Source organism: Falco punctatus (assembly GCF_963210335.1).
Source record: "Falco punctatus genome assembly, chromosome: 19".
In the NCBI taxonomy this organism is placed as follows: Eukaryota; Metazoa; Chordata; class Aves; order Falconiformes; family Falconidae; genus Falco; species Falco punctatus.
The window spans coordinates 2,840,844-2,863,899 of record NC_137599.1 but is presented as its reverse complement, the minus strand read 5'-3'; the positions used below and the strand labels follow the sequence as shown (position 1 = coordinate 2,863,899).

The window sequence follows — 23,056 nt, the reverse complement described above, 5'->3', positions numbered from 1 at the left end:
CCCTGCATCCCAACCAGCACCATATGGGAAGCCCTGCATCCCAATCAGCACCGCAGCCCAGCTGGACCTCTCCACCCCTCAGCACCCTGCTCTCCTTTACATCCCTGGCCTCTGCAGCATTATGTGGGTGCCCCGTAGGTTTCTTTACTTAAGTTTTTCAGTATTTGGGAGGGCAGCTGTTACTCTGACTTCAACTAACTGGTAACGGTTAATTATGACAGGAAGAAGAAAAAATTAGTGAGAACCTGACAAGAATAGTACAACAATTTTCATCCTTTGGGATTTTATCCTAGTACCGTATTTCAAAGGAATATTCCAAAATAAATATTTTGCACTGGAAGATGCACAGCATTAGTGCTGCTGCTGGGGTTTTGGGGTTTTTGGGGTTTTTTGGGTTTTTTTACACACATATAGGAAACACGGGTAGCTCACTTAAATTCATTCTGAACTTGCTTATCTCTGCTTATCTTGTCTTTTGATTCACAGTTTCCTAAAAAGGGGTGGAGGCAGGTAATTATTAAATTTCTTCTCTAACAGATCTATGAAGCCGTGAGATAGAAGCATGACTTAAGTTTCATTGGGACTGTTCATTCCTGAAACGATGGTATTGCTCCTGTGCCAGTTGTGAGAAGCAGAGGGGAAAGGTGGCAGAGAACGAGCACTGAGCTGTAACTGCCAACAGTCATTATATATTTAAGTATGAATAATTTTTCTCAGAAATACCTGGTTCTTCCCCCAAAAGCCTACTCTAGCGATGGTGAAGAGGCAGCAGAAACCGGTACATGTTTAAAGATATAAACAGTACGTTACTCGCTGCCTCCACATGCTGAGGTGCTCGAGAACGAAACTTTTGCTTTGCGGTTTCTGGCCAACAGAAAAATAATTCTTTCACCGCGAGGGTTTAGCCCGAGCCAGTTTGCCGGGCTTTGCCAATACTCTTGCCGGACTCTCGTTTCCGCTTGGTGCCTTCCCCAGCACCACCACGCTGCTGCTGCTGCTCCCCACTGCTCCAGTTAGAGCCGGAGCTGCCAGGCAGGAGCCGACCCAGTGCTCCATCCCGCAGGATTTGGTTTCTCCAACCTGTTTTAACCATCCCACATGGTTCTGTTTCTACTCCTCTGGGTAGACTTTCTGCTACCAAGTATTTCTTACTATCAGCAGCTTTTCTGGGCATGCCCGGGGGGGGGGGAGGTTCACAGCTACTACAGCTTCTTTTATCTTGATTGAGATCAGTTGTGATGGCAGGGAGCTTCAGATGAGCTGGATGGGATACAGCTGTCCGAACCCACCCACCCTTCTGCTGTGGGGTGGCAGGAGCTGCACCCCAGGTGCCCACCCTATGGCCTTGACCCTGGACTCAAACCCACCCGTTTCTTTCCCTTTGCTATCAAGGGAGCCAAAACGCCCACCCAGGTGCCAAGGGCTAGAGCTCAGCGGGATGGATCCCAGTTGCGCTCGCTCTGTGGAGGAAGATTTTCAGGATGGATGGGTTGTTGTCCCCTCTCCACCCTGCCCTGCCATTAACAGCAGACCCCTTCCCTCTTCCATTCACAAGGAACAATTCTCCTTTCCACCTTTTCCCAGGGCCCGCAGGACAGGAGCATGCTTTGAGAACTGCAGCAAACCAGCATGTCACCAGCTGAGGGACAAGGGGGCTGACGCGGGGCTTGATAACGTGTCTGACTCATTCGCTTTTTATAAATGTTGTCTTTTTATAAATGAGGTTTCTAGTTCAACTGTTCATGGGGATTTTTGAGAGGGTTTTTTGTTGGTTTTTTCTTAATATTTTGAGGAACAAAACTTTAGGAAAATACCCACAGCAGAGAACTACCAGATAGGGAAAAAAAAAAAAAAGGAAAATAAAAATTAAAGCTACCCAAAATTGCCTGTTAAGCTCCAGGGCATGTCTCATTTCCTCTCTGCAATTAATTTGCTTGTGGTCCCTCTCCCCTGCTGCCTTGGACCCTCAGAGCATTGCAGGGAGACATCAGCCTCGTCCAGTCTGCCTGAAACTGGTGACGCAGGGACCCACTCAACAAACTCCTGCGTGGGGACCACGAGGCTGCATCACCTCTCTCGTTATGCCTTTGCAAATGACTCTCTCATTATGCCTTTGCAAATGAGTAAGTTGAAAGGGGGGGGGTGTACAGAAAGAGGGGAAGAAACTGTGCAAGCTTTTTTTTTTTATATTGAAAAAAATCATTTGACATTTAAGACACTTGAAACGGTAACCGAAGGGGGGGTTGTAAACCAGTGTGAAGATCTTTAAAGGAATGATACTTCACTGAACTGTTTCAGGATCGTTAGTTGAGTCACTTCATCAGTCCTATTTTGTTAGATGCTTCAGAGCATGTTAAGGAGGAAAAAAAAAAGTACAGAACAGCAACTCATCCGGGCTGCACACTGATGACTTTTCAGATTAAGGGCTGGGCTGGTCCGGTCCTTCGACTTGAGGGGGTGATGCAGAAAGTGGTGGAGGAAAAGGATGCTGCACCTGGGGGGCAATACCCTAGACTGGCCCCACCGGCACATCAGCCTGGCACCGGGCAGTTCTTTGCATGAAATGAGTGAAAAATGCTGACAGCAATGCACTGATGGAGCCGGATTCAGGTCGGAGCCTTTCCTCTGTAGCCTGAGAGTGGTTCCTCTCCTCTGCCTCCTTTTTATACAGCTGCTAGGAATTGAATTGCCTTTGAGGCCTCAACCCCTGCCCAGCGTGGCCAAGTAATTATTATCCATCAGCGGGCAGACATAAGCACCAACTCCAGGACTCCCCCAGAAACCAAGCCATGAAGACGCCTGGCCAACAGAAGACTGGAGACTCTGGTGGTTGGGGGGGATCAGGGACCCCACACCTGTGTCCCAGGCAGGGAGGGCAATGACAGTCAAGGCTTGTGGATTCCGAGTGGTTTGGGCTTTCAGAGTATTTCCTGTGTTAATATGTGAAAGTCAGATCAGCATCTCGAAGGGAGAGATGGCTACCCCAGATGCTCACCAAACCTCTTCCTGCAAGTCTGGGACTGGTCAGAGTGAAAGCCATCAGACAGACAGAAAGCGCAGACAGAGCATTTCGCCAAGCCCCTGCCTCCCCCCTCAAGCCCAGCCTTGCCACCCTCCATTCCTGATGCAAACGGCACTGACGAGGCACTATTACCCTCCCCAGATTCCCCCAGGAGGGTTCAGAGAAGGCGAGGGGGTGTGAACAGAACTGAGCACCCAGCTGCATGAGTGTAAAAGATGAAAACAAGGGGGAAAGGCAAGGCACAAACTTCTACAAGACATTGGGAAGCTCACACGCAGGCTCTGGGGGTGAGAAGCGTGAATATTTCCACTCGTGGCCAAAGATCTCTCAGCTGACACATCACTGCTCACATCCAAACAAGCATCTCCAATCGCAGGTGCCCAAGTAACGATTTCTGTCATTAACAATGCTACTGCACGCGACTTGAAGTGGGGATACTGGTGCAATGGCTGCAGTTACCATGAGCAGTGGAAGTTCATCATCCTGGTCCACTGCAACACCTGAAGAGGAGACGGGCAGAACAGGGAAGGGGGCAAAGGAGCTCGGCAAAGGAACAGAGCGGAGCTGTGTACGTCAGGCTGCCCAGCGTGAGAGGTGCAAACTGATCAGTCAAATTTATGAAAAGGCCATGTAGAGAAAGCCACGCTCCCTAGGAGAAACAGGCAGCTGAAAGCCAAAGGCATCTCCCGCCTCTGCCCCAGCCTTGCTTAGTGACCCTGGAGCAGCTAATCAGGAGGGAAATGAAAGGCTGCGGCACAGGGAACGAGCCAGTGCCTAGAGAAGCATCCTGGGATGAGCAGCATGATGCTCAGAACAGCTGGTGCCAACTCTCCTTCAAGGAAGGACACGTCTTCTGTTCGTGCCAGAGCAGCGGCCAGGGCTTTCACCCAGCTGCCAAATCACTTCTACATTGAGCAACTTTCAGTCGCAAATGCCCGAGGTAGATGGTGGTACATGCTTTAAATAGAGCAAAGAAAAAGCTTTCACTGGCCTCCCTGCCTCTGCTAACCACAGCAGGAAGAACTGTTTGCCCGAGATTGCTCTCACCATTATCACATCTGGCTCTGAATTGAAATTTTTCCTCCCAGCTGTCAACATCCTGTATCTTCACATCCAAAGGCAGCAGCAGCCAATTTTAAGACATTTAAGAGACAAGCAATAAATTTCAGCCAGCTTCAGTTCTGCACATCCTGCCAGGAGCTGAGCTTTCCTGTTCCGCAGATCGGTCACCGCACCGTCGGGGAACAGCTGGGCTGGATTTATATATATCTATAGCTGGGCGCTCACAGCTGTACGTTTTTACATGGGTTGAGTATGCTACACCCCCACAGCTCAGAACAAGGCACAGGGGGCAGGCTGCTGACCATCTGTAGGGAAAAAACAATAATTAAAACCCCATATAAAATAAAAATTAGTACACTGTGCACAGGGTAACTGTCCTTAGCTATCAGCCTTTACAGATGAAACTGGAGGGGCCAGACTCCTGAGACTTTGTGCTCTGACAGTAACTTGTGTGGCCCTGGGTTATCCTGTTAGCATCTTCACCAGGTTTTAGTTTACCCAGCCGTGGGGAGCTTTGCAGGGTTGAGAATGCCGTGGTCAAGGGTGCTACTGCTGCTTTTTCAGAGTGAGCATCACGTGGAAAACCTCCACTCAACTAACGCCAACACTGTCTCCTTCTTCTACAGGCAAGCAGCTAAAGGTCACCCTTGTTTTCAGCCTTCCTCTAATTTTTCAGGTAAGATGTTAAAAACAACGTTGTTGAAATCCAGCTGCCTTTGTGTTGTGGGTAAAGAGAGATGACGAAAACTTTTGACAGGCAAAAAAGCAGCCACCCACAGCCCTGCAGAGATGCGTGGGGGGGAACGGCCGCTGGCACGCAGGATCCAGCCCCAAGGAGGTGGGTGGGGAGGCAGCAGAGCAGTGCTAGAGAAAAACAAAGGAGAGAAAACAAAGAGAGAACAGAAACAATGACATATCCTGTGACTTTAGGAAGGCCTAGACTGTTAGCACCAAGTCCCTCGCTAGCAGCAAAATGAGCATTTTCAGGAAAGACGAGAGCATCCTCCAGCGAGCGCTGGGGCAGAGCCAGCTCGCTGCTCCCTGCAGGTACCCGGCCAGCGCTGGGCTTCAACACAGGTCAGTGCTGAATTGCTGCCATGCCCAGGGAGGAAGAGTTCAGCTTCTTCCTCCGCTTGTCCTTGCTCAGAGTCAGTCTTAAGCAGGAAGAACCCAAAGCACCACGCTGTGCCGTGACCTGCTCTCAAACCGCAGGGTGCAGCGCCAGCGCTCACACCCCCACAGCTCAGCCACGCTGCAGCCCCCAGCCCCAGCTCTCCACCGGGCTCAGCAGAGCAGGGAGAGTCTTGCAGCCTCTTTCTTTTCCCTTTCACTTTTGGTGGCATGCCTCCAGGTAGCAGGCAGGATGTGGTGAAAGCCAAGCCTGCCTGAGATGGAGAGCACGCTGAGATACTCAGCGATAACAGGCGGGGGTATCCAGGGGAAACCTTTCATCTCAGTGCGATGGAGAGAAGGTACCAGAGATTAATAAGTCACAAAAAAGCAGGGCACAGATACCACAGGCTCACTCTGCCCCGTAGGTTACGGCAGTGTAGGAAGACGAAACCATAATCAGGACTTAGATCAGGGGCCTGAATGAGACACCGGCAACACGTCCATGCCAGCGCGGTAACAGCTTCCTGCTTCGCTGCGTTTCCCCAGGTCTCATTGACATCTCTCTCCATCACTTTAGCAGAGGAAAGAGCCCTGGGAGGCTCTGGCTTTGCCCTCCCTTTGCTCCCAGCACTCGGCGGGCTTGGCCCTCGCTGCGGGGGGGACGAGGTGGCAGCAGGACCAGGAAGGCCGGGATGCCAGGCTGGATGGGGCTCAGAGCAACCTGGGCTAGTGGCAGGTGTCCCTGCCCATGGTCCTTTCTGACTCAAACCATCCTGTGGTTCGGTGACGCTGGCACTTGCCATGCCAGGTCGCTGCCAGTTACAACCACGGCAGCCCCTTCTCGCACGGTCACAGGGAGGAGGGGATGGGAGCAATGGGAATAGCTGAGATGGGGGAGGGAATAGTGAAGTCAGAAAATGCCTCACAAGTAGAGTCAGTCGAGAGGAAACATTGCCCCTGCTGAGAGGAGGATGCTGAAGGATGTATTATTTTTCACATTGCATCCGACAGCTGGCTATGTGCATGCAGCTCTATGCGGGTCCTGGAACGTTCTGGAAAGCAGCCGCACACCAAGCGCTTCCAGGCTGAGCACTAAACTTTTCTGGTGGAATTCCCACTCTGAGCCCCTCCAAAAAGCCCAGACCCCACCTACTTATGGGGAATGTTTTCAGCCACCAGATCCTGCCAGCTGGGTCCATGACGTTGGCATAAGCCCATGCTCGGGAAGTCCCTGGGGTTTCTCCGTGGGCTGCAGCTGGATGCAGCTGCCCGCCCCACAGATCAACACCAGGCTCCCTTGGACCACAGCACAGTACCTGTCCCAACACACTCTTCTTGTCTTCCCTGTTCCAGTTCTGTGCCGGCAACAACGTCACCGATGACTATGACTCCAACATCACCATCGACTACACCATGTTCGAGACCCTGTGTGAGAAGGAGGAAGTCCGTAACTTCCGTGCTGCCTTCCTCCCAGCCATGTACACCCTCATCTGCTTCACGGGGCTGCTGGGGAACGGGCTGGTGATGCTCACCTACATCTACTTCAAGAGGCTCAAGACCATGACGGACATCTATCTCCTGAACCTGGCCCTGGCAGACATCCTCTTCCTGCTGACCCTCCCCTTCTGGGCCACAAGCGCAGCCATGCACTGGCTTTTTGGGGAGTTTGCCTGCAAAGCCGTCTACTGCATCTGCAAAATGAGTTTCTTCAGCGGGATGCTGCTCCTCCTGTCCATCAGCATCGACAGGTACTTTGCCATCGTTCAGGCTGCCTCAGCCCACCGCTTTCGTCCCCGGATGATATTCATTAGCAAGGTTACATGCATCCTCATTTGGCTCCTGGCCTTCATCCTCTCAATCCCTGAGCTGGTTCACAGTGGTGTAAATGACCCTGACAACCATCCCCGTTGTTCTATCATCGCTAATGACCTGCAGACCTTCAACACTGGCATCAAAGTGTCCCAAATGGTTTTTGGCTTCTTATTTCCCCTGCTGGTCATGTCTGTCTGCTACCTCATCATCATCAAAACATTACTCCAGGCCCGCAACTTTGAGAAGAATAAAGCCATCAAGGTCATCATCGCCGTGGTAATCGTCTTTGTTGTCTTCCAGCTGCCCTACAACGGCGTCATGCTGGCCAAGACCATCTCAGCCTTCAACCACACCAGCTCATGCGAGGAGAGCAAGAAGCTTGACGTGGCGGATGACGTGACCTACACCCTCGCCTGCTTCCGATGCTGCCTCAACCCTTTCCTCTACGCCTTCATCGGCGTCAAATTCCGCAATGACCTCTTCAAGCTCCTGAAGGAGCTGGGCTGCCTGAGCCAGGAGCGCCTCTGGCAGCTGTCCACCTGCCGCGAGAGCAAGAGGTTTTCCTTCGCTATGGAGACAGAGACAACCACCACCTTCTCCCCATGAGACAAGCTCCCAGCAGGCTTTGGCCAAGCTGGAACAGTTTCGTACACGTCCTCTGTTCTGAGATACTGGTAGAGCAAGACCTGCCGCTGCTGTAGGAAAGGCAGCTGCAGAAGGAAAACCCAGGAGCATCCCCCTATTCCAGGCAACAAGCACTGCTAGGCAATACTCCTGTGGATGGAGAGACTTGAATAAAACTGTGACCGTTAGCAAAGCAAGGGAGAGGGAGGCCAGCCAGTTTAGAGTTGTTATGTCATTTCACCTTGCTTTTAGTCTTTAGTCAAAATGAGAAATGCTTGAAATGGAACATTCTCCCTAAAAGCAACAAATACCAAGAGAAACAGATATTTGCGCAACAGAATTGCTTGCTTTAGAGCTGAATGTCCAAGAGCATCATCCCGGCTTGGAATGGTGCTTTTAACAAGTCTACATATTGCTCTTCCATACCTACAAAAATTATGCCCGTTGCACTGGCTCAGTCTTCAAGACAGGACAGCACCAGCCTCAGGCGCCAAGCTTAATCCAATATGCAATATAAGCTGCGGAGTATCCTAGCACACTGTTCTCTGCTCTGCCTTCCCCCATGAAAAGCCAGAAATTTCCATAACTAATACTAAATCCACACATATGGTATAAATAATTCCAAGAACGTTGTCTATTATTGTAGCAACTCGTATGTTTGTCAGGAAAATACCAGTTCTGCTTCATTTCTACCTGCATCTGGTGTTTCACCTACAAAGAAGGTGCATCCTGAGAAGCACAAGGTATTATTATTCCATCCCAACATGGGCTTGAATCCATTAGAAATGCTGCTCCGCTCTGGAAATAGTCTCCTTGAGCTTCTGGAAGGGCACCTGTCTGCACCAGATGGAGGTAGGGGCAGCTGGCACAGGTTAGATTCAACCTGCTTGCGCAAAGAAAAATGGGTTACAAGCTCCAAATGACCCATGTCTTTCCAATCCCCAAGCACACAAATCTGAGCTGAGAAACAGGTAATTCTGCACCGATCCAGCCAGCTGCTTAAAAGACATCTTTATCGCTCGGCCATCCAGCCTGTACCAGTGTCACCCTCACTCTCGATGGGCTGAGGGATGGGTTGCTCACTCACTTGGTATAAAGATTTTAGCAGACTGGCGCCAGAATCCTCAGAATGTTAAAGGCTGAAGCCCAGGGCAAATGCATGTGCATTTCTTAAAGCAAAAACACTCAAATTCAGGATACAGTTGTGCCCATGGTTCAACCCCTTCAGCGTGCCAGTGGCCAAAGCTCGCTTGTACCCAGCTGTATCGGCTGCCTTCTGTGCTATCGCTTCTGACCTCGAGACATAGAGAAGAATGTGGGGTTTCTTCTCCCTTCCCCATCAGCATGCCTTTCTAGAAGGACATTAGCAGCTGGCTTTTAACTCAGACGTGTATTTCACATATAAGCTATTGAGAACGTGTTTTGCATCCAGACTGTCAGGGCTAATAAAGATGCCATTCACTGCGGCTGGATTTAAACGCCGGGACAGTCACGTGTGGAAGATTACTGCCAGGGTCACCTACTTGAAAGGAACGTGGCAGCTGAACAACAGATTATTGTCATGTAAAATAAGACCTTGAAAAGAAGCCCAGAATATAATGCCAGTTGGCGCTTCTACTGGAAGAGGGAAGATTCCTACAACAGATGAATACCCTGGGAACTGCTTGTCGTGTGACATCTGAATGTCACCCGGGGAGGAGCTGCTGCAATTGTTTGGGCATCTGTCATGGAGGTGCAAGTGGTAAAAGCCCCGCAGAGCACAGCTCCCGGGAGCCAGACGTCAATGGGAAAAGGTTTGGCCAGGAGCTGCGGGGCAGCAGTAGCCCGGCTGAGCCGAGGCACGGAGCCTCACCCTCCGGAGCAGCACCTCAACCCTCTTGTAGAAGCTGTTAAGGCACATTCCAGTGGACACATGGAGCAAAACACACTTTACTAAAAAGATGTTTATACTTTATTCAATACCACGCATGGATCCATCAGGAGCGATACAGGGAACTCCCTGGATCATCACTTGAACACCATTGCTTTAGAGACGTGAGAATGAAAATCAACCTTCCAAGGAAAGACTTCGGTGAGCTGGTTTTGAGACAGTGTCGCCAGTTATATAGCTGGCTGCCATCATAATGAAATAAATTCTTCATAAACCATTTGGCTTTGGGGTATGGGATTTTGCCAAGAGCTGGGATTCAGGAGGAAAGCACCTTCTGCTCCACGTGACCTGAGCTACAATCCCCCCCAACCCTTCAACGCGTTTTCTCTCGTAATGCCCACGCAACGTACAGAAGCGCTGCTTCTCTGTGGTGCGAACTGGGGGGTTATGACTGACACCCAATAGTCATCTGTTCTGGGTTTGTTCCTACAGCCCTGACTCAGGCGAGACGCTCAGACAACAAGAACTTCACCAGAGCAAGGACTACCCATAATACAGGGTCTTTTTAGTTTTCCTCATCAGTAACAATATATTCTTAATGTGTATTCATATATGTAAAGCTGCTTTACACAGGGAAAAAGTACGTACGTGAATGTACCCTGAAAATGCACTGCTTTCACTAAAATTTTATACAAAATAGATTCACCTAACTTATTCTAGCAAGGAGCATTGCTTCACCAAATCATGCAACTGTACTTGACTCCTGTTTGATAAAAGCCATCCCCCCTTCTACGGATTGGGGGGGTCTTCAGGTCTTCACCAGCTCAAGGTATTCTAAATGGGAAAACACGCAGCTGCTGCCCTACAAATGAGGTACTAAAAGCATCATCTGGTGCCACCTCAGCAAGACAGCAGTGACTTCAGAGTGCAGGGCTTTTCTTTCTTTTTTTTTGTTTTTAATTTTATTTAATGGTCAGGACAAATTTGCCACTCATTGAGATGAATCACATTAACATTGGCCTTAGATCCTAACCTGAGATTCCCCACTGAAGTCTGAAAACTGACTGTATTTTGCTATTTGTGGAAAATAAATTATAACAATTTAAAAAAAAAAAAAAAAAAGGTACCGTTGTTTTTCCATTGTATTTCCTCCATAGGACATATTTTGTAGGTATCATAACAGCTCGTATCACATCCTTCTGGTCCTGTCAAGAGCTGTTTGTCAATTAACCTACCTTTGTACCAGTACTGCCCTGCAGAAAAAAACCAAACTAAATAGAAAAAAAGCTGGTTTACTTCAATTGTTGATGAATTACACAGTAAACAAGTCACCAACACATTAAGTAGTAGCTTTTATTTTAACTATTTACCCCACCGTCTTAACGCTGCTCCACTACTGGATATACCTGATGGCTCCTTATCACTGAAAAGCCTATATAGAAAATAAAATGTTGTACCGTTTTCTTGTTCACTTTCAAATGTAAGAAGTCCATCATGAAATACTGTATTACTGGGAAAATTGCTCAAGGTAGAGGCAGGGACCACAAGGGCACAGACCGTTTCTCCCTGACCTCCCCAGTGAATTTATGCAAAGAGGGATGTTCAATAGCCTTTACCAAAAAGTGGTTTAGAATTGCAGCCATGGAATCAAAGAGGAAGGAACCTCCAAGAAAACCAGGAGACATGAAGCTGGATGGTTAAGTGCCAAAACTAAGGACCATTTCTGCTTTCGCTAGACAAAGCGCCTCTCTCATGGTTTCTCCCTAGAGAGAAAGCATTAAGACTAGTTTCAGCACCCAGCCCAGACGTTCCAGCAGCGATAAGGAACATCTCAAGACCACAGCACCGCAACGCAACTCTAGAGAATAACAGTCTAAACACAAAGGTCTTTAAATAAACATTAGGTCTCGCTTGCCACGGCTAGGTCAGAAGTCACGACTGCCCCGAGTCCGTGTCGCTCAGCCGTGAGAGATGCAGGAGGCTGCAACAGCAGCAGGAACTGCAGCACGCGCGGTACAGAAGCAGAACCAGGGAGCTGCAGAGAGCCACCACGCTGAGCAGGTCCCTGTGCTTCTCCGAGGTGACCCTGAGCCAAGCTTTTCAACAGGAAAGATCCCGAATTTTAAGAAAACGGGAGACTCCAACTTGCAACCCTAATTTAAACAAGTAAAAACTCAGCCCACCAAGCAATCCTCCGAGGTCACACCTTACACCACAAATACCCCGGCCAAAGCACACAGAACCTGCTACAGGAAGAGAGGTGCATTTCTAGGATGGATTTAACCCATTTTAGTACCTTTCACCAGCAAGACAGAGAAAGAAGCCTCCTTTTACATTTCACTAAGGGACTGGAACCAATCACTAGGGGACTGGGACCAATCTCAGGTTTCAATCTTCTTTCAAAAGTCAATTAAAAAAGCCCAGCCCTCGCTACAGAAAGGAGCTGCTGGTCTGCAATAAACTACATGCAAAGCAGGAGAGACATCTATCCCCTCGTCCCAGCCATGGGGACTCCAGGTGGGTCCTGCCATCCCTTCTCCAAGTCACTGTGGGAAACCTCTTCATTGCTTAGAAGCCCTGGACTCCTCCTCATTGCTCCAAATAAAGTATCGCTGCTAATTGCTTCCTCTTCCCTGACAGTTCTTTATCAATGCACGTGTGCTAATGTGTCTTTTGGCTTAAAAGCCCACAGTACCAAAGGGATCTGGGCTGGAGGTAAACTGGAAGTAGGGGGAAGGAAAAGTGGAATGAGGCCTCACTAAGTGCAGCTGCATCCATCCACCCATCCACCCATCCATCCATCCACCCCCTCAGAGCAGGCTCTGGTTTGTCCTCTCCCTTCTCATGCTGTCCCAGGTGCCGCCTCCCATCACCGGCTGGTGAACAAACGGATGAATACGATGGTGGAGGTGAAGCTGCTCCTGGCACAGCTGTGGTTTTTGATGTGCCACCTGGGTAGCTACGGGAGGGAAGCCCTTGTCACTCTAAGAAAGAATGAGCTGGAGTTAAATGAGGCGAACCCTAAAAATACCACACATGGGTGATGAGGAAGGGTGGTGGCACAGTGTAGCTATCAGAATAGCTGAGAGTGGGCTATGGTTTCCTCTCCCCACATCTTCTTTTATATGGAAAAATAATGCCAATTCCTGTTGTGGGGGCGGAGGTGTCAGACCTCGGGGGAGAAGTTCTTGCATGGTCCTCCTCCCTGGCTCCTCAGCGGAGCTGCCTTGCCCCGGGCCACTTCCCCCAACGGGCTGGCGCTGGGGTTTCTCTCCACACCAGGAGATTTCTCCCCCCCTACCTGAGCCACCCTAAGACGGATCTGGGGAAACTTAAGTCAGCTGAGACCTCAGCTGCGCCTTGTTGGCATCATCACAAGCAGCTTTGTGACCTCAAAGCAAGGAGATCAAAGGGCCGGGCCAGATTGAAAAGCAAAGACTTTTTATAGATTAGAAGGCAGCTGGCCCGGCTCAGAGCCTCCTGGTGGCACATAAGATGGGACAAAAACATGCAGCTGGACTTTAAAGAAAATGAACCAGATAAACAGCATCACGCTGTGTTTAACGACAGCAGCACGAGCCGCTGCTGGACCACCTCACCCTCCTTCCAGCCCCCCCTGCGGTGGCAGTACGCTTTGGGGGGGTGGGAAAGAGAAGAGCATTTGCCACATAACAAATAACCCTCTAGCTTCAGATGTGGCTGACCATAAAACCAGAAAAGATCCAAAGGGATGGGGTCTTCACGGGGTTTTGCTGAGTTCTTTGTAGACACGCTTCCCAAAACGGGCAGTTTCTTCCTTGTGGTGATCTGTATCAACAGGCGAATGCGCAGTACACAAGGGTCAGAATAAGAAGGATGGAAGAAGATGGGGGGAAAAAAAAAAAAAAAGGGTGGCTGACTAGAAGGAAGAAAAAGATTAGCTAGAAATATTTGGTCTTTACCAGGTCTTTTCCTGCTTGGCTGCCCCTTTGTGCTGGTACAAGCCTCCGGACCAGCACTGCACGATTGCACCCAAAGGCTACGTGGCCACAGCAGCTTCGCTGTCTGCGTGTTCCCAGTAGTGACACTGTGGGGGAAAGGGAACCCAGTCAGATCCAGTGGTGAAAAGCCTGGACAAGACTTAAAAAATACGGGTTGTATCCCCAGCTCTGCTCCGCAGTGCCCCGAGTCAATCCTGCGCTTCCTCCCCAAGGACTAAACCAGAGCTAAAATATCACTTTCCAAAAGCAGGAACAGAAGTTCCTCGCGCTGTTACTAGTCCCACGCGTGGCAGCCTTCCCACCCTCTCGCCAAAAACGAAGAGAAGCCCTCAGGTGTTTAGATTTTGCAGAAATTGCAGGTATTTAAGCACCCACAGGCTCAGCTCCAGGTGGCAGGATAACCCATCCTCAAACTGCAAAAAAAAAAAAGAAAAAAGTTATTTTACCCTTTTGCCTTTCCGTAAGACCCCAGTTCTTCCCAGAGCCAAGAGTATTACCCAAGCAGGAGTCCAACCTCCTTGATATTAAACCAACACCTGTCACTGCCACAGCTCGTTACAAAAATCTTCTTCAGGTCTTAACAAGTACCGGAGACTTTCGGTTCACCTTCACCGCACGCACCGCAGATGCTGAGCCCAACTAGGCATGATCTCATGTATTTGTCATTGCTGAACCCATGCAAACCTTCAGCTTGCAGGAACCGAAACTCTGAACTTCCCTTCCTGATGCTTTGGGGGTTTTAATTCAATTGTCTAAAATAAGAGAGCAAGCAGATATTTACTTTCCTTTCCTTGCTGATGAGTACTGTTGCACAAAACCCTAACTCTTGAGTAATTATGTGCTTTATTGGGAAATTTCTGTGACTTGAAGGTCAATTCTAATGACTAGAATCATCCTGCAGGAAAGGAACAAATAATGCCCAGCCCAAAAGGCCTTCCAGGATTCGAAGCCTGTGCACACCGCCCTGTACCAAACCCAGAACTTCTCCCACGGACTCTAATTCCTTCTTCTTTATCTAGGAGCGCCGTCTAAATTCCACTTAGAACAACAGGACCTTTCATGAGGTTCATGAAACTTCATTTCTGCCTTACCCTGCGACCTGGTATGAAATGTTCATGCTATACAACGTGAGGTGAGGAGGGAAGATCCCAGCGGCTGTAGATGTGGAGCAAACACCCTCCTGGCAGAACACAGGGAAGAGGAACTACTTTGTCTGCTGTCCCCTGGGTGCGGAGACTTCTACCGGATTTGCAACAAGGTGGATTTCATGTAGGTGTCTGTTAAGGCTTGAAGAACCCCAGAACTGCTGTGCAAGCCCAGGGCAGCAAGAGGACGGTGACAAATGCGGCTACTTTTCAGTCCCCACCTGTCCCGAAGGTTACGCTGCAGTGTAAAACTGAAAAGCTGAGCTCCTCTGGGACCATGTCCTGGCTCATACGCACAAAATGACCAAACCCCAGGTGGCTGAATGCTCCAGAGAAGGAAAACGTTCTTGTAAAATACTCTTAGCTAACCAGGGAGTAAAAAATAAAAACTTCACAAGCAGAAGTGACTCACGAGCCTTTCCCAAAGACTCCTTCAAGCCTTCCTTTCCAAGAGACACTTCCAGCTTTTACACTCGCACACCCAACACAGGCAACCTGTTTCCCACCCAACTGTCTGAAAATGAAGGTGCTGAGCTGGACATCCAAAAAACCTTTGTCTGGTACCACTGGTGACTTCCTCCCATCCCCATCCCGCACGCCTTCTTGCGGTCTAGAAATATAGGCATTCCGGTTTACCGATTTTAATTACAAGAAAAGCAAAGGAAATCTTGCCCCCTGCTGCAGGAGCACGCTGCCCCACCACGGATCCTGACTCTAAAGACCTCGGCTCTCTCTGCTTGATCCGTGTAACTCGGACAGGTAGCGCAACCCCGCAGGTTTCTTTAGTACACCCACAGCTTTGCACATTATTATCAGGGAATCACTCCATGTGGAAGGAGATGTGAACACACACACACACGTTCATATTTGCATCTGACTCCCAGCAGAACCGGTTGCAGACTCGGGGCGGCTATCACAGCAAAAATCAATGCCGCTGGAGCAAAATCTCACCACCTGAGGTGCACAAATAGAAGCTCACATTTTTAGGGGAGAGTTGACCGATTCCCTCAGAGATAACACATTTCTTCTTCTAAGTTTTGGCCACACCAAGTAGTGAGCAAGAACCTCTACCCCTGCGCCAGGGCGGGGAGGGGGAGAAGGAAAAACAACTCTCTCTCTGGATGACTAACACAGCCAGCAGCAATTGCCACTCTGCAGCTCAGCCCTGCTCTTCAACGGGGAGTTGCACAAGACTCCTTTGAAGAGGTTAACACGTTTGTAGTCGGTTCTCATCTGCCTTGCCAGGGGGCCGCAGGTAGCTGCAACGCTCCTGCTCAAACTCCCTGACCCGACTGCATGGGAGAGGCGCTGAGCATCCCAGAGCTGCGCCCCAACAGATGCAGCTTCCACCAGGCTTGGTGGGGGGACTGCAGCAGAACTGGCAGGTACCCAGATCCTGACAAGACTCATCAAAATGTCTTTATTGCTAGCGGCTTCTGGTGGGCCTCCACCCCCACCTGCAAATGAGCAACCCCTCACGTGCCAGTGCTGCCCGCACAACCTAACAAACAGCCACCAGGCATGCAGCCAGAGACGTGGGGACTGTTTTGAAGCAGATGGCAAACAACAGAAAAGGTCTCCATGCCATCACGAGCCCTGCGATGCTGCCTCCTCAGCTGGGCATCCTGCTTGGGGCATTACGTGGGCTGCAGCTGCTGGATGTGCGCCCTCCACGCCGGCTCACCCTGCAACGGAGAAGATGGTGGAGCATCGTCCCGTAGCCCCGCAGCTCTCCTGCCACTCGCCGCAGCTGCCCCAGCCCCAGTGCCGCTGCCGCACAAGGGGGCACGATGGTGATGCGCTAGCGGGACAGCAGTTCTGCAGAGGAGCTGCCCCTCTTTGGGGACTTCGGGCTCCTGGTATGTGCCCACACCAGAGACCTGCTCCTGAGCAGGGAGCACGTCATGACGCCATCTGAGCCAGCGCACCCCCGGCAGACAGTTCCCCGGTCCACAGCCGCGGTGGCAATGTCCCATGGGGAGGGTCAGTCTCTCTCCCTCGGGATCACGGTCCCGTTAGGAGCAGCCGAACCCCAGCGTGTCCCAGACGTGTTGCCCATGAGTGACAGCGAAGCACACGTAGGGGGAGAGGGGCAGCAGCAGCAGCAGAGGGTCCGAGGCACCTCCTGGCTGACCCTGGCCAGCAGCGATCCTTAGAGATCCTTACAGCACTCTGGGAAGGAGGGAGGTATCTCCTTGCTGAGCAGTTAACGGTGATCCTCAGCTTGGAAATTCATGCCCTTTATAATCGGCAGTACAAAAAAAGGTCTTTCCCCACCAGGCAGACACGCATCGAGTTTGTCGGTCAGGGCACATGGCCTGAAACACGCTCTGAAATGATGCTTCAGTGAGTAGTAAGCAAGATGCAAACACTTCCTTCTCCTTCCTGCAAGGGGAAGCTGCCTGAAAACAACAAATACCGACGATATGCAAAGGCAGGTCACAGAAGGCATGCTCACAACGGCCCCAAGCCCTGCAAAGCCACCACAGCCCAGCCAGGCTCCCAGTGACCTACGGCACATCCATGGTCACGGTCCCTTCTGGCTGTGGCCATCAGCACCAGCAACCGGTAGCCAGCAGGACACAAAGCTGTGAGTTCTGAGGAGCAGGGACACCATCTCCTCTGCATCCTTCCCTCCGAGCTGCTCTCCTCCTCTCACCTTCGGTCACCCAGGAGGTGAAAATCCAGGCTTTTCCTTGGAGAAGGCTCCCAGCCAAACCTCTGCTCTCTGGTTAGAGCCTGGTAAATCCCCAAACCAAGAGGCCTTACTAATCTCTTAGCCCTCTGGCTGAGAGATGCTGACACCATGTGGGAAAGGCTCAGCAACGCTCCACCGCAGGCACCACGCTGCACCCACCAAGCCGGGACTTCGGGAAAAACTCGGGAAAACTTCCCCCTGCAATAAAGGTGTGGGTTCCAGCACTATGAACCCAACCATATTCAAGCCCTCTGCGGGCAAGCAGGCTAAAAAGTAGTCATTTTAGTTTGGCTTAATGTAAATATACTGGAAACAATTTTTAAAAGGCTTTGAGTCACTCTCTTTTTAGCTCTGAATCAGACTGCCAGTGCCTTTTCCATGGGATTTCAATAATCCGTTTGGAATGCTGAACTTCATGTTTCTCACCTCTTCCCGTAAAAATGACATCTCCCACGTATCGCCTTCCACTAGCTTCGTACCCAGATTTCTTAGATAATTTTGAAACACATAAACGGCCTTTTCCAGTCACCTCCCACCGCTCGGGATCCCTTGGGACACTGCACCGCAGCTGCTGCAGCTCAGCACAATGAGCAGGGTGCGAGCGGAGGGCAGCCCCTTCCCAAGCCCAGGAGCTGTGATTTTTTCAGGCAGCTGAAGAAAGCGGCTTTTTTTTTAAAAAAAAAGTGAACTTTACAAACATGCATTTTGCCCCACAAGGCCTCATTCGGATTTTTAATCACTCCACAATCTAACCCACGGGGAGCTAGATTGCTGCTGTCACGTGCAGCGCCGGAACCTGCACGTATGCAGCAGCCCCGTGAAAACAGGTTGCTTGAGCATAACCACAAATTTCTACCCAAAACCCCACAAAAAGCCAAATTCCTTAAGCCCCACGCTGCTGCCGGGTCCCTACAAAACAGTGGACAGCCTTGGCTTCCAAGCTCTTGTAGATGAACCAAGAAAAAAAAAAAACAACCGTCATTTCAGCCAAGGCCACACTCGATGACTCAAAGACTTGGTCATTGCGATGCAGGTGAGAACAAACCTCGCAGAGGTGTAAATCTTGCACCGTAGGAAAGCCACAGCTGGCAAGAAGTTAGAACAGAAATTTCCACAGCAGACGGTACCCCTGCTAACTGCTAGAGTCTTTCTGTTTCCCTAAAACCCTATTAACAAGTCACCGGCATTATGTTACACAGCGATTCCTGTATTTGCCAGCAAAAATGCACAGGAAAATCCCAGAATTAGGTTCTTTCTCAACATCACGGAGAAACACGCTTATTTCAGCCACTTATTTCAGGGGGAAGAGGCCAAACCTCTTAGATGCTCTTCCTGTGAAGGCTTCTACGCTCCTCCAGCATGTGTGAGGCATAATTTAACTTTGCTTTTTTTGATTTTAATGGAGGCTAACGCCAGGGCAATTACTGCTTTCAACGCATACTTCAAACCCCTCCACCTGACACGTCTGCAGCGCTCAGCCCCAGAAGACCCCCCGTGCTCTGCCCACTCTTCTCGTCTGCCGCGGGGCTCCGCCGGCTAAACACGCGGGAGGATGCACGGCAGGGCTCTGCAACACAACCAGCAGCAGAAGCTGCCACCTCCATTTCACCTCCAAACGCACTTATTGCAAACTGAAACCTCCCTGGCTCCATGGGGGTTCACTCCGGTAATGCCTCTTCCCCTTGTTTGCATAGAAAAGTCTTTTCTTTGTGGCTTTCTGCAGAAGTTAAATGAACAAAAACAACAAAGGTTGCTCCACCTAGGCAGATGGCTTTTACCTGAAAGGGATACAGCCCACAGCCCACACTCCACCTACCCAAGCTTTAAAGAAATAAACATACAGTGACATGAAATCTGTTATCAAGGAAAGTTTCCCCACACTTAGAAAAACACTTCAATATTTTGTTCTCCGAGATGCTGCCAACTCACTTCTCCCCCGCAAACCAGAATGTGAGCAAACAGATAAGGCATCAGACACCTGTTTTTGGCCTTAAAGATGTTTCACAAGGCATTTTCCAAAGACCATTAAAAACCAGGACACATGCAAGAGGTGAGAAATAAAAGCTATTTACTAAAAAATGCCCAAGCAGACCCCCCAAAATGAGTGATGCAATGATAAATGGAATGACAGCTTGTTTGTGCCCCAGGCTGGGCTATGGCAGGACAGAGCAGCGTTGTCCTTCAAGGTTCCGCTAGCTCTGCCCGTAGCGCAGCCCAAGTCACGTCTGGAGCGTGAGTCCCACCGCCGCTCAGGAAATGTGGATTTTATCACTGGCATCAGTCAAGCAGCCAGGAGTGGGCGCAGGCACTGCAAGGTAAGCTGGTGAGACAACGGGACGTCGGTGGGATGGCGGCAGGGATAGCGTGACCCCATTTGTCCCCACTCTGCTCTTCTTCCAGCTGCAGAGAGACGCCAGCCTGCTCCCACAGCTTTCATTTCATCAATCCCTACACGATCCCTGACGCTGCCAGCAATGCAGTGATGGTGAAGGGCTTGAGTAGGAGGTCATCCCATCTCTCCCCTGCCACATACCCATTTTCTGGAGTCTCCTCTCCCGGGTGAAGCACTCTCCGCTGCTGTGGTGCTTCTGGGCAACACGCATCTATCAGCTTTCCCTGCAAAATAAACATTAAAAAGCATTGGTTCCAGGTTTGCCAGGCTCTAGAGGGACAGCAGCACCAAGCCAAGCTGCACAGGGAATAAGAAAACTCCTCCGCACCAACGCAGCGTAAGAAGAGGGATGCACTATCACAGCACTGGGTGCATGGGGTGCATCCTTCCACCCAACATGCTGCCGGCTTCTGCCACCCAGCCCTCCCTGGCACCAGCTTTCCAGGCACTTTGGGGCTTTCCTGAGCTTTCCTGCTCCATGCTCTGCTCCCACCCTCGGGGCTCGCCCTCCCGAGTGCAGTGTGGGCTCAGCACGGCTTTGTGAACCAATTCATCCCCGTTTCAGCAAGTCCTGATCCATCCTGCATCGCAGGCTCTGAAGAAGCAGCAGCCCGAATGCCTCAGCATGGAGAAGCTCGGGGTCTGGTTCCCTTCCCAGCTTCCCTACACATTCCCTGCGTGATCCCAGACCAGACACTGAGGAACAGCAGGTCTCAATTCCCAAGCTATAAAATGAGACCATTAACACTTAATTCCTCTCATCCATTGTCTGCCCAGATTGTAAACTCAGTAGGAAAAACTGTGTTTGTAAAGCCTCTAGCATGACAGAGCCTCCAGGCGTAAATGAAATATAAAATAATAAAAATAATTGAAAATCCCCAGCAGGCAGTTGTAGAAGGAGCGGAATAGAAGAGAAACATATGCCTGCCTTTTAATGACAAAAATAAACACTCTCCAGGCAGCGGGGAGACCGCCGAGCTCCGCGGTGCAAGGGTGCTCATTGCTGTTCTGGGATGGGCTTGCAACACCGCCGCGCGGGATACCACGGCGAGCAGCGCCAGGCGGGTGGGCATCCTGTCACCACCAGCAGCAGCATCCTCCCACCGCAGCCTCAGCGCCCGACGCTTACCAGGCCCGGCACGGCCCGTGCGAGGGACACCAGCGCTGCCAGCCCCACGTGCTTCACCCCCGGCTCCGTGCCCGACACCGGCCCCGCCAGCCTGCACCGCTCCTTCCACGAGAAGCTGTTGATGGATTCCACTTCATCCAAGCCACCAACCCATGCCCAACCGTTCCCATTTCCAAGTCTGGAAATCCCGCCGGAGGCAGCGAAGCCAGCCAGGAGCGCTCTGCAGGCAGCGTGAGCACGGGGGAGAGCGTGCAAGGAGGGACCGCGTGGCTGGGCGAGCAGGGATGTGAACCAGCCATGCAGCAGCGTGCCAGGAGGCTGCAGAACTGCCACCCCAGGAGGGAGCGCCCACCCCCGCCCGCCCTGCACAGCCAGTGCTGGGAGGCGCTACCAGGGCTGCATTTCAGGGAAGACCATGCGTGGAGTGCTGCTGCTGCTGCTGCTGCTGCTGCTGCGGCTCATACCCCAGCCCTGGTCCCTGCACACCAGCGGATGGCAAAGGCTGGTGCAGCCAACACAGGGCGTGGGTTGGGGAAGGGGACACTCCTCTGCGCTCGCCACAGCCACAGACATGCCCCTCACACGCCACAAGTGTGCTGCACACGCAGGCCCACGTGCAGCGTCCGCTCACGCAATCACATGCTTGCACACACCTTCCCCTGTGCACCCCACAGGAGGCACACACAGTCCTGTGCACCACTCCTTGCACACGCAGACACGTGCAATCACATACACACATGAGCAATCACGCATGGGCACGCATGCACAGATGTGCGATCACGTACTCACATGTGCAATCAAGCATGGGCACAAAAACACGTGCAATCACATGCCCCCCCATGTGCATGCACTTGTGCATTCCCATGGACCCACATTCAACACTCACACACAATGCTTGTGTGCACACACGCCCTCACACATGGGCACAATCACGCGTGCACACCCAGGTGCGATATCACCTGCATGCACCTGCACACCCTGGGCACACCCAGGCACACCCGATGCACACCCTGGGCACACTCGATGCACACCCTGGGCACACCCGATGCACACCTGATGCACACCCTGAGCACACCCGATGCACACCCGATGCACACCCTGAGCACACCTGATGCACACCCTGAGCACACCCGATGCACACCCTGAGCACACCCGATGCACACTCTGGGCACACTCGATGCACACCCTGGACACACCGGATGCACACCTGAAGCACACCTGATGCACACCCTGAGCACACCTAATGCACACCCGATGCACACCTGATGCACACCCGATGCACACCCGATGCACACCCTGGGCACACTCGATGCACACCCTGGGCACACCCGATGCACACCTGATGCACACCCTGAGCACACCCGATGCACACCCGATGCACACCCTGAGCACACCTGATGCACACCCTGAGCACACCCTGAGCACACCCGATGCACACTCTGGGCACACTCGATGCACACCCTGGACACACCGGATGCACACCTGAAGCACACCTGATGCACACCCTGAGCACACCTAATGCACACCCGATGCACACCTGATGCACACCCGATGCACACCCAGGGCACACTCGATGCCCACCCTATACATACCCGATGCACACCCTGGGCACACCCGATGCACACCCTATGCATACCCGATGCACACCCGATGCACACCTGATGCACACCCGATGCACACCCTGGGCACACCCGATGCACACCCTGCGCACTCCCGGGCACGCACAGTCACCCACACGTGCAACCCCGCGCGCGCCCCGCGCCCCGCGCAGGCGCCCACGCGCCCCCCGCACCTGCCTCGCGGCGCCCCCTGGCGGCCCCGGGCGGGACGCGACTCCCGCCGCGCGCACCCTCGCGCGCCCGCCGCAATGGGGCGGGCAGGCTCCACGTGACTGGGCCTGACCACTCCGGCTCCGCGGGGGGGGGGGGGCGGACAGCGGGAGCGCCGCGCCATCTGTGCACCATCGGAGCGGGGCGGGGGGCCCCGCCACCCCCGCGGCTTGGAGCGGCCCGGAGGGAGGCGGGGGGAGCGGCCGGGCTGCGGGGGCTGGGCGCGGCTGAGGAGAAATGGCGGGAACGGGGCGGCGGGTGTGCGGGGTCTGGTGGGGCGGTTGCCCCCGGCGCTGCGGGCAAGGCCCGGTCACCCCTTGCCATGGCGGCCTCGGGGGCAGCGCAGCAGCCGGTGGGCACCAGGGCCTCGGGGGGGTCAT

The 23,056-nt window shown here is 52.0% G+C and overlaps 2 protein-coding genes and 1 long non-coding RNA gene across 3 annotated transcripts in view; 2 read left to right on the top strand and 1 right to left on the bottom strand.

Annotated features, from left to right (window-relative positions):
- CCR7 (C-C motif chemokine receptor 7) overlaps window positions 1-12,127 on the top strand; it is an 18,201-nt gene extending 6,074 nt beyond the window's left edge. The window contains exons 2-3 of the mRNA XM_080369221.1: window positions 4,711-4,760; window positions 6,551-12,127. Of these exons, the coding sequence (XP_080225347.1) occupies window positions 4,711-4,760; window positions 6,551-7,615 (1,115 nt within the window). The 3' untranslated portion in view covers window positions 7,616-12,127. The remainder of the gene's footprint in view (window positions 1-4,710; window positions 4,761-6,550) is intronic.
- On the top strand, window positions 1,400-1,866 carry LOC308055375. Its single transcript, XR_013924518.1, has 2 exons — window positions 1,400-1,489; window positions 1,585-1,866. It is a non-coding gene; the product is annotated as an uncharacterized lncRNA (long non-coding RNA).
- On the bottom strand, window positions 10,612-23,056 carry LOC308055346 (uncharacterized protein; the record flags this gene model as incomplete). Its single annotated transcript, XM_080369223.1, has 3 exons — window positions 10,612-13,569; window positions 19,860-19,942; window positions 22,640-23,056. 3 exons carry the CDS (start codon window positions 23,054-23,056, stop codon window positions 13,053-13,055), a joined length of 1,017 nt encoding a protein of 338 aa, XP_080225349.1. The 3' UTR covers window positions 10,612-13,052.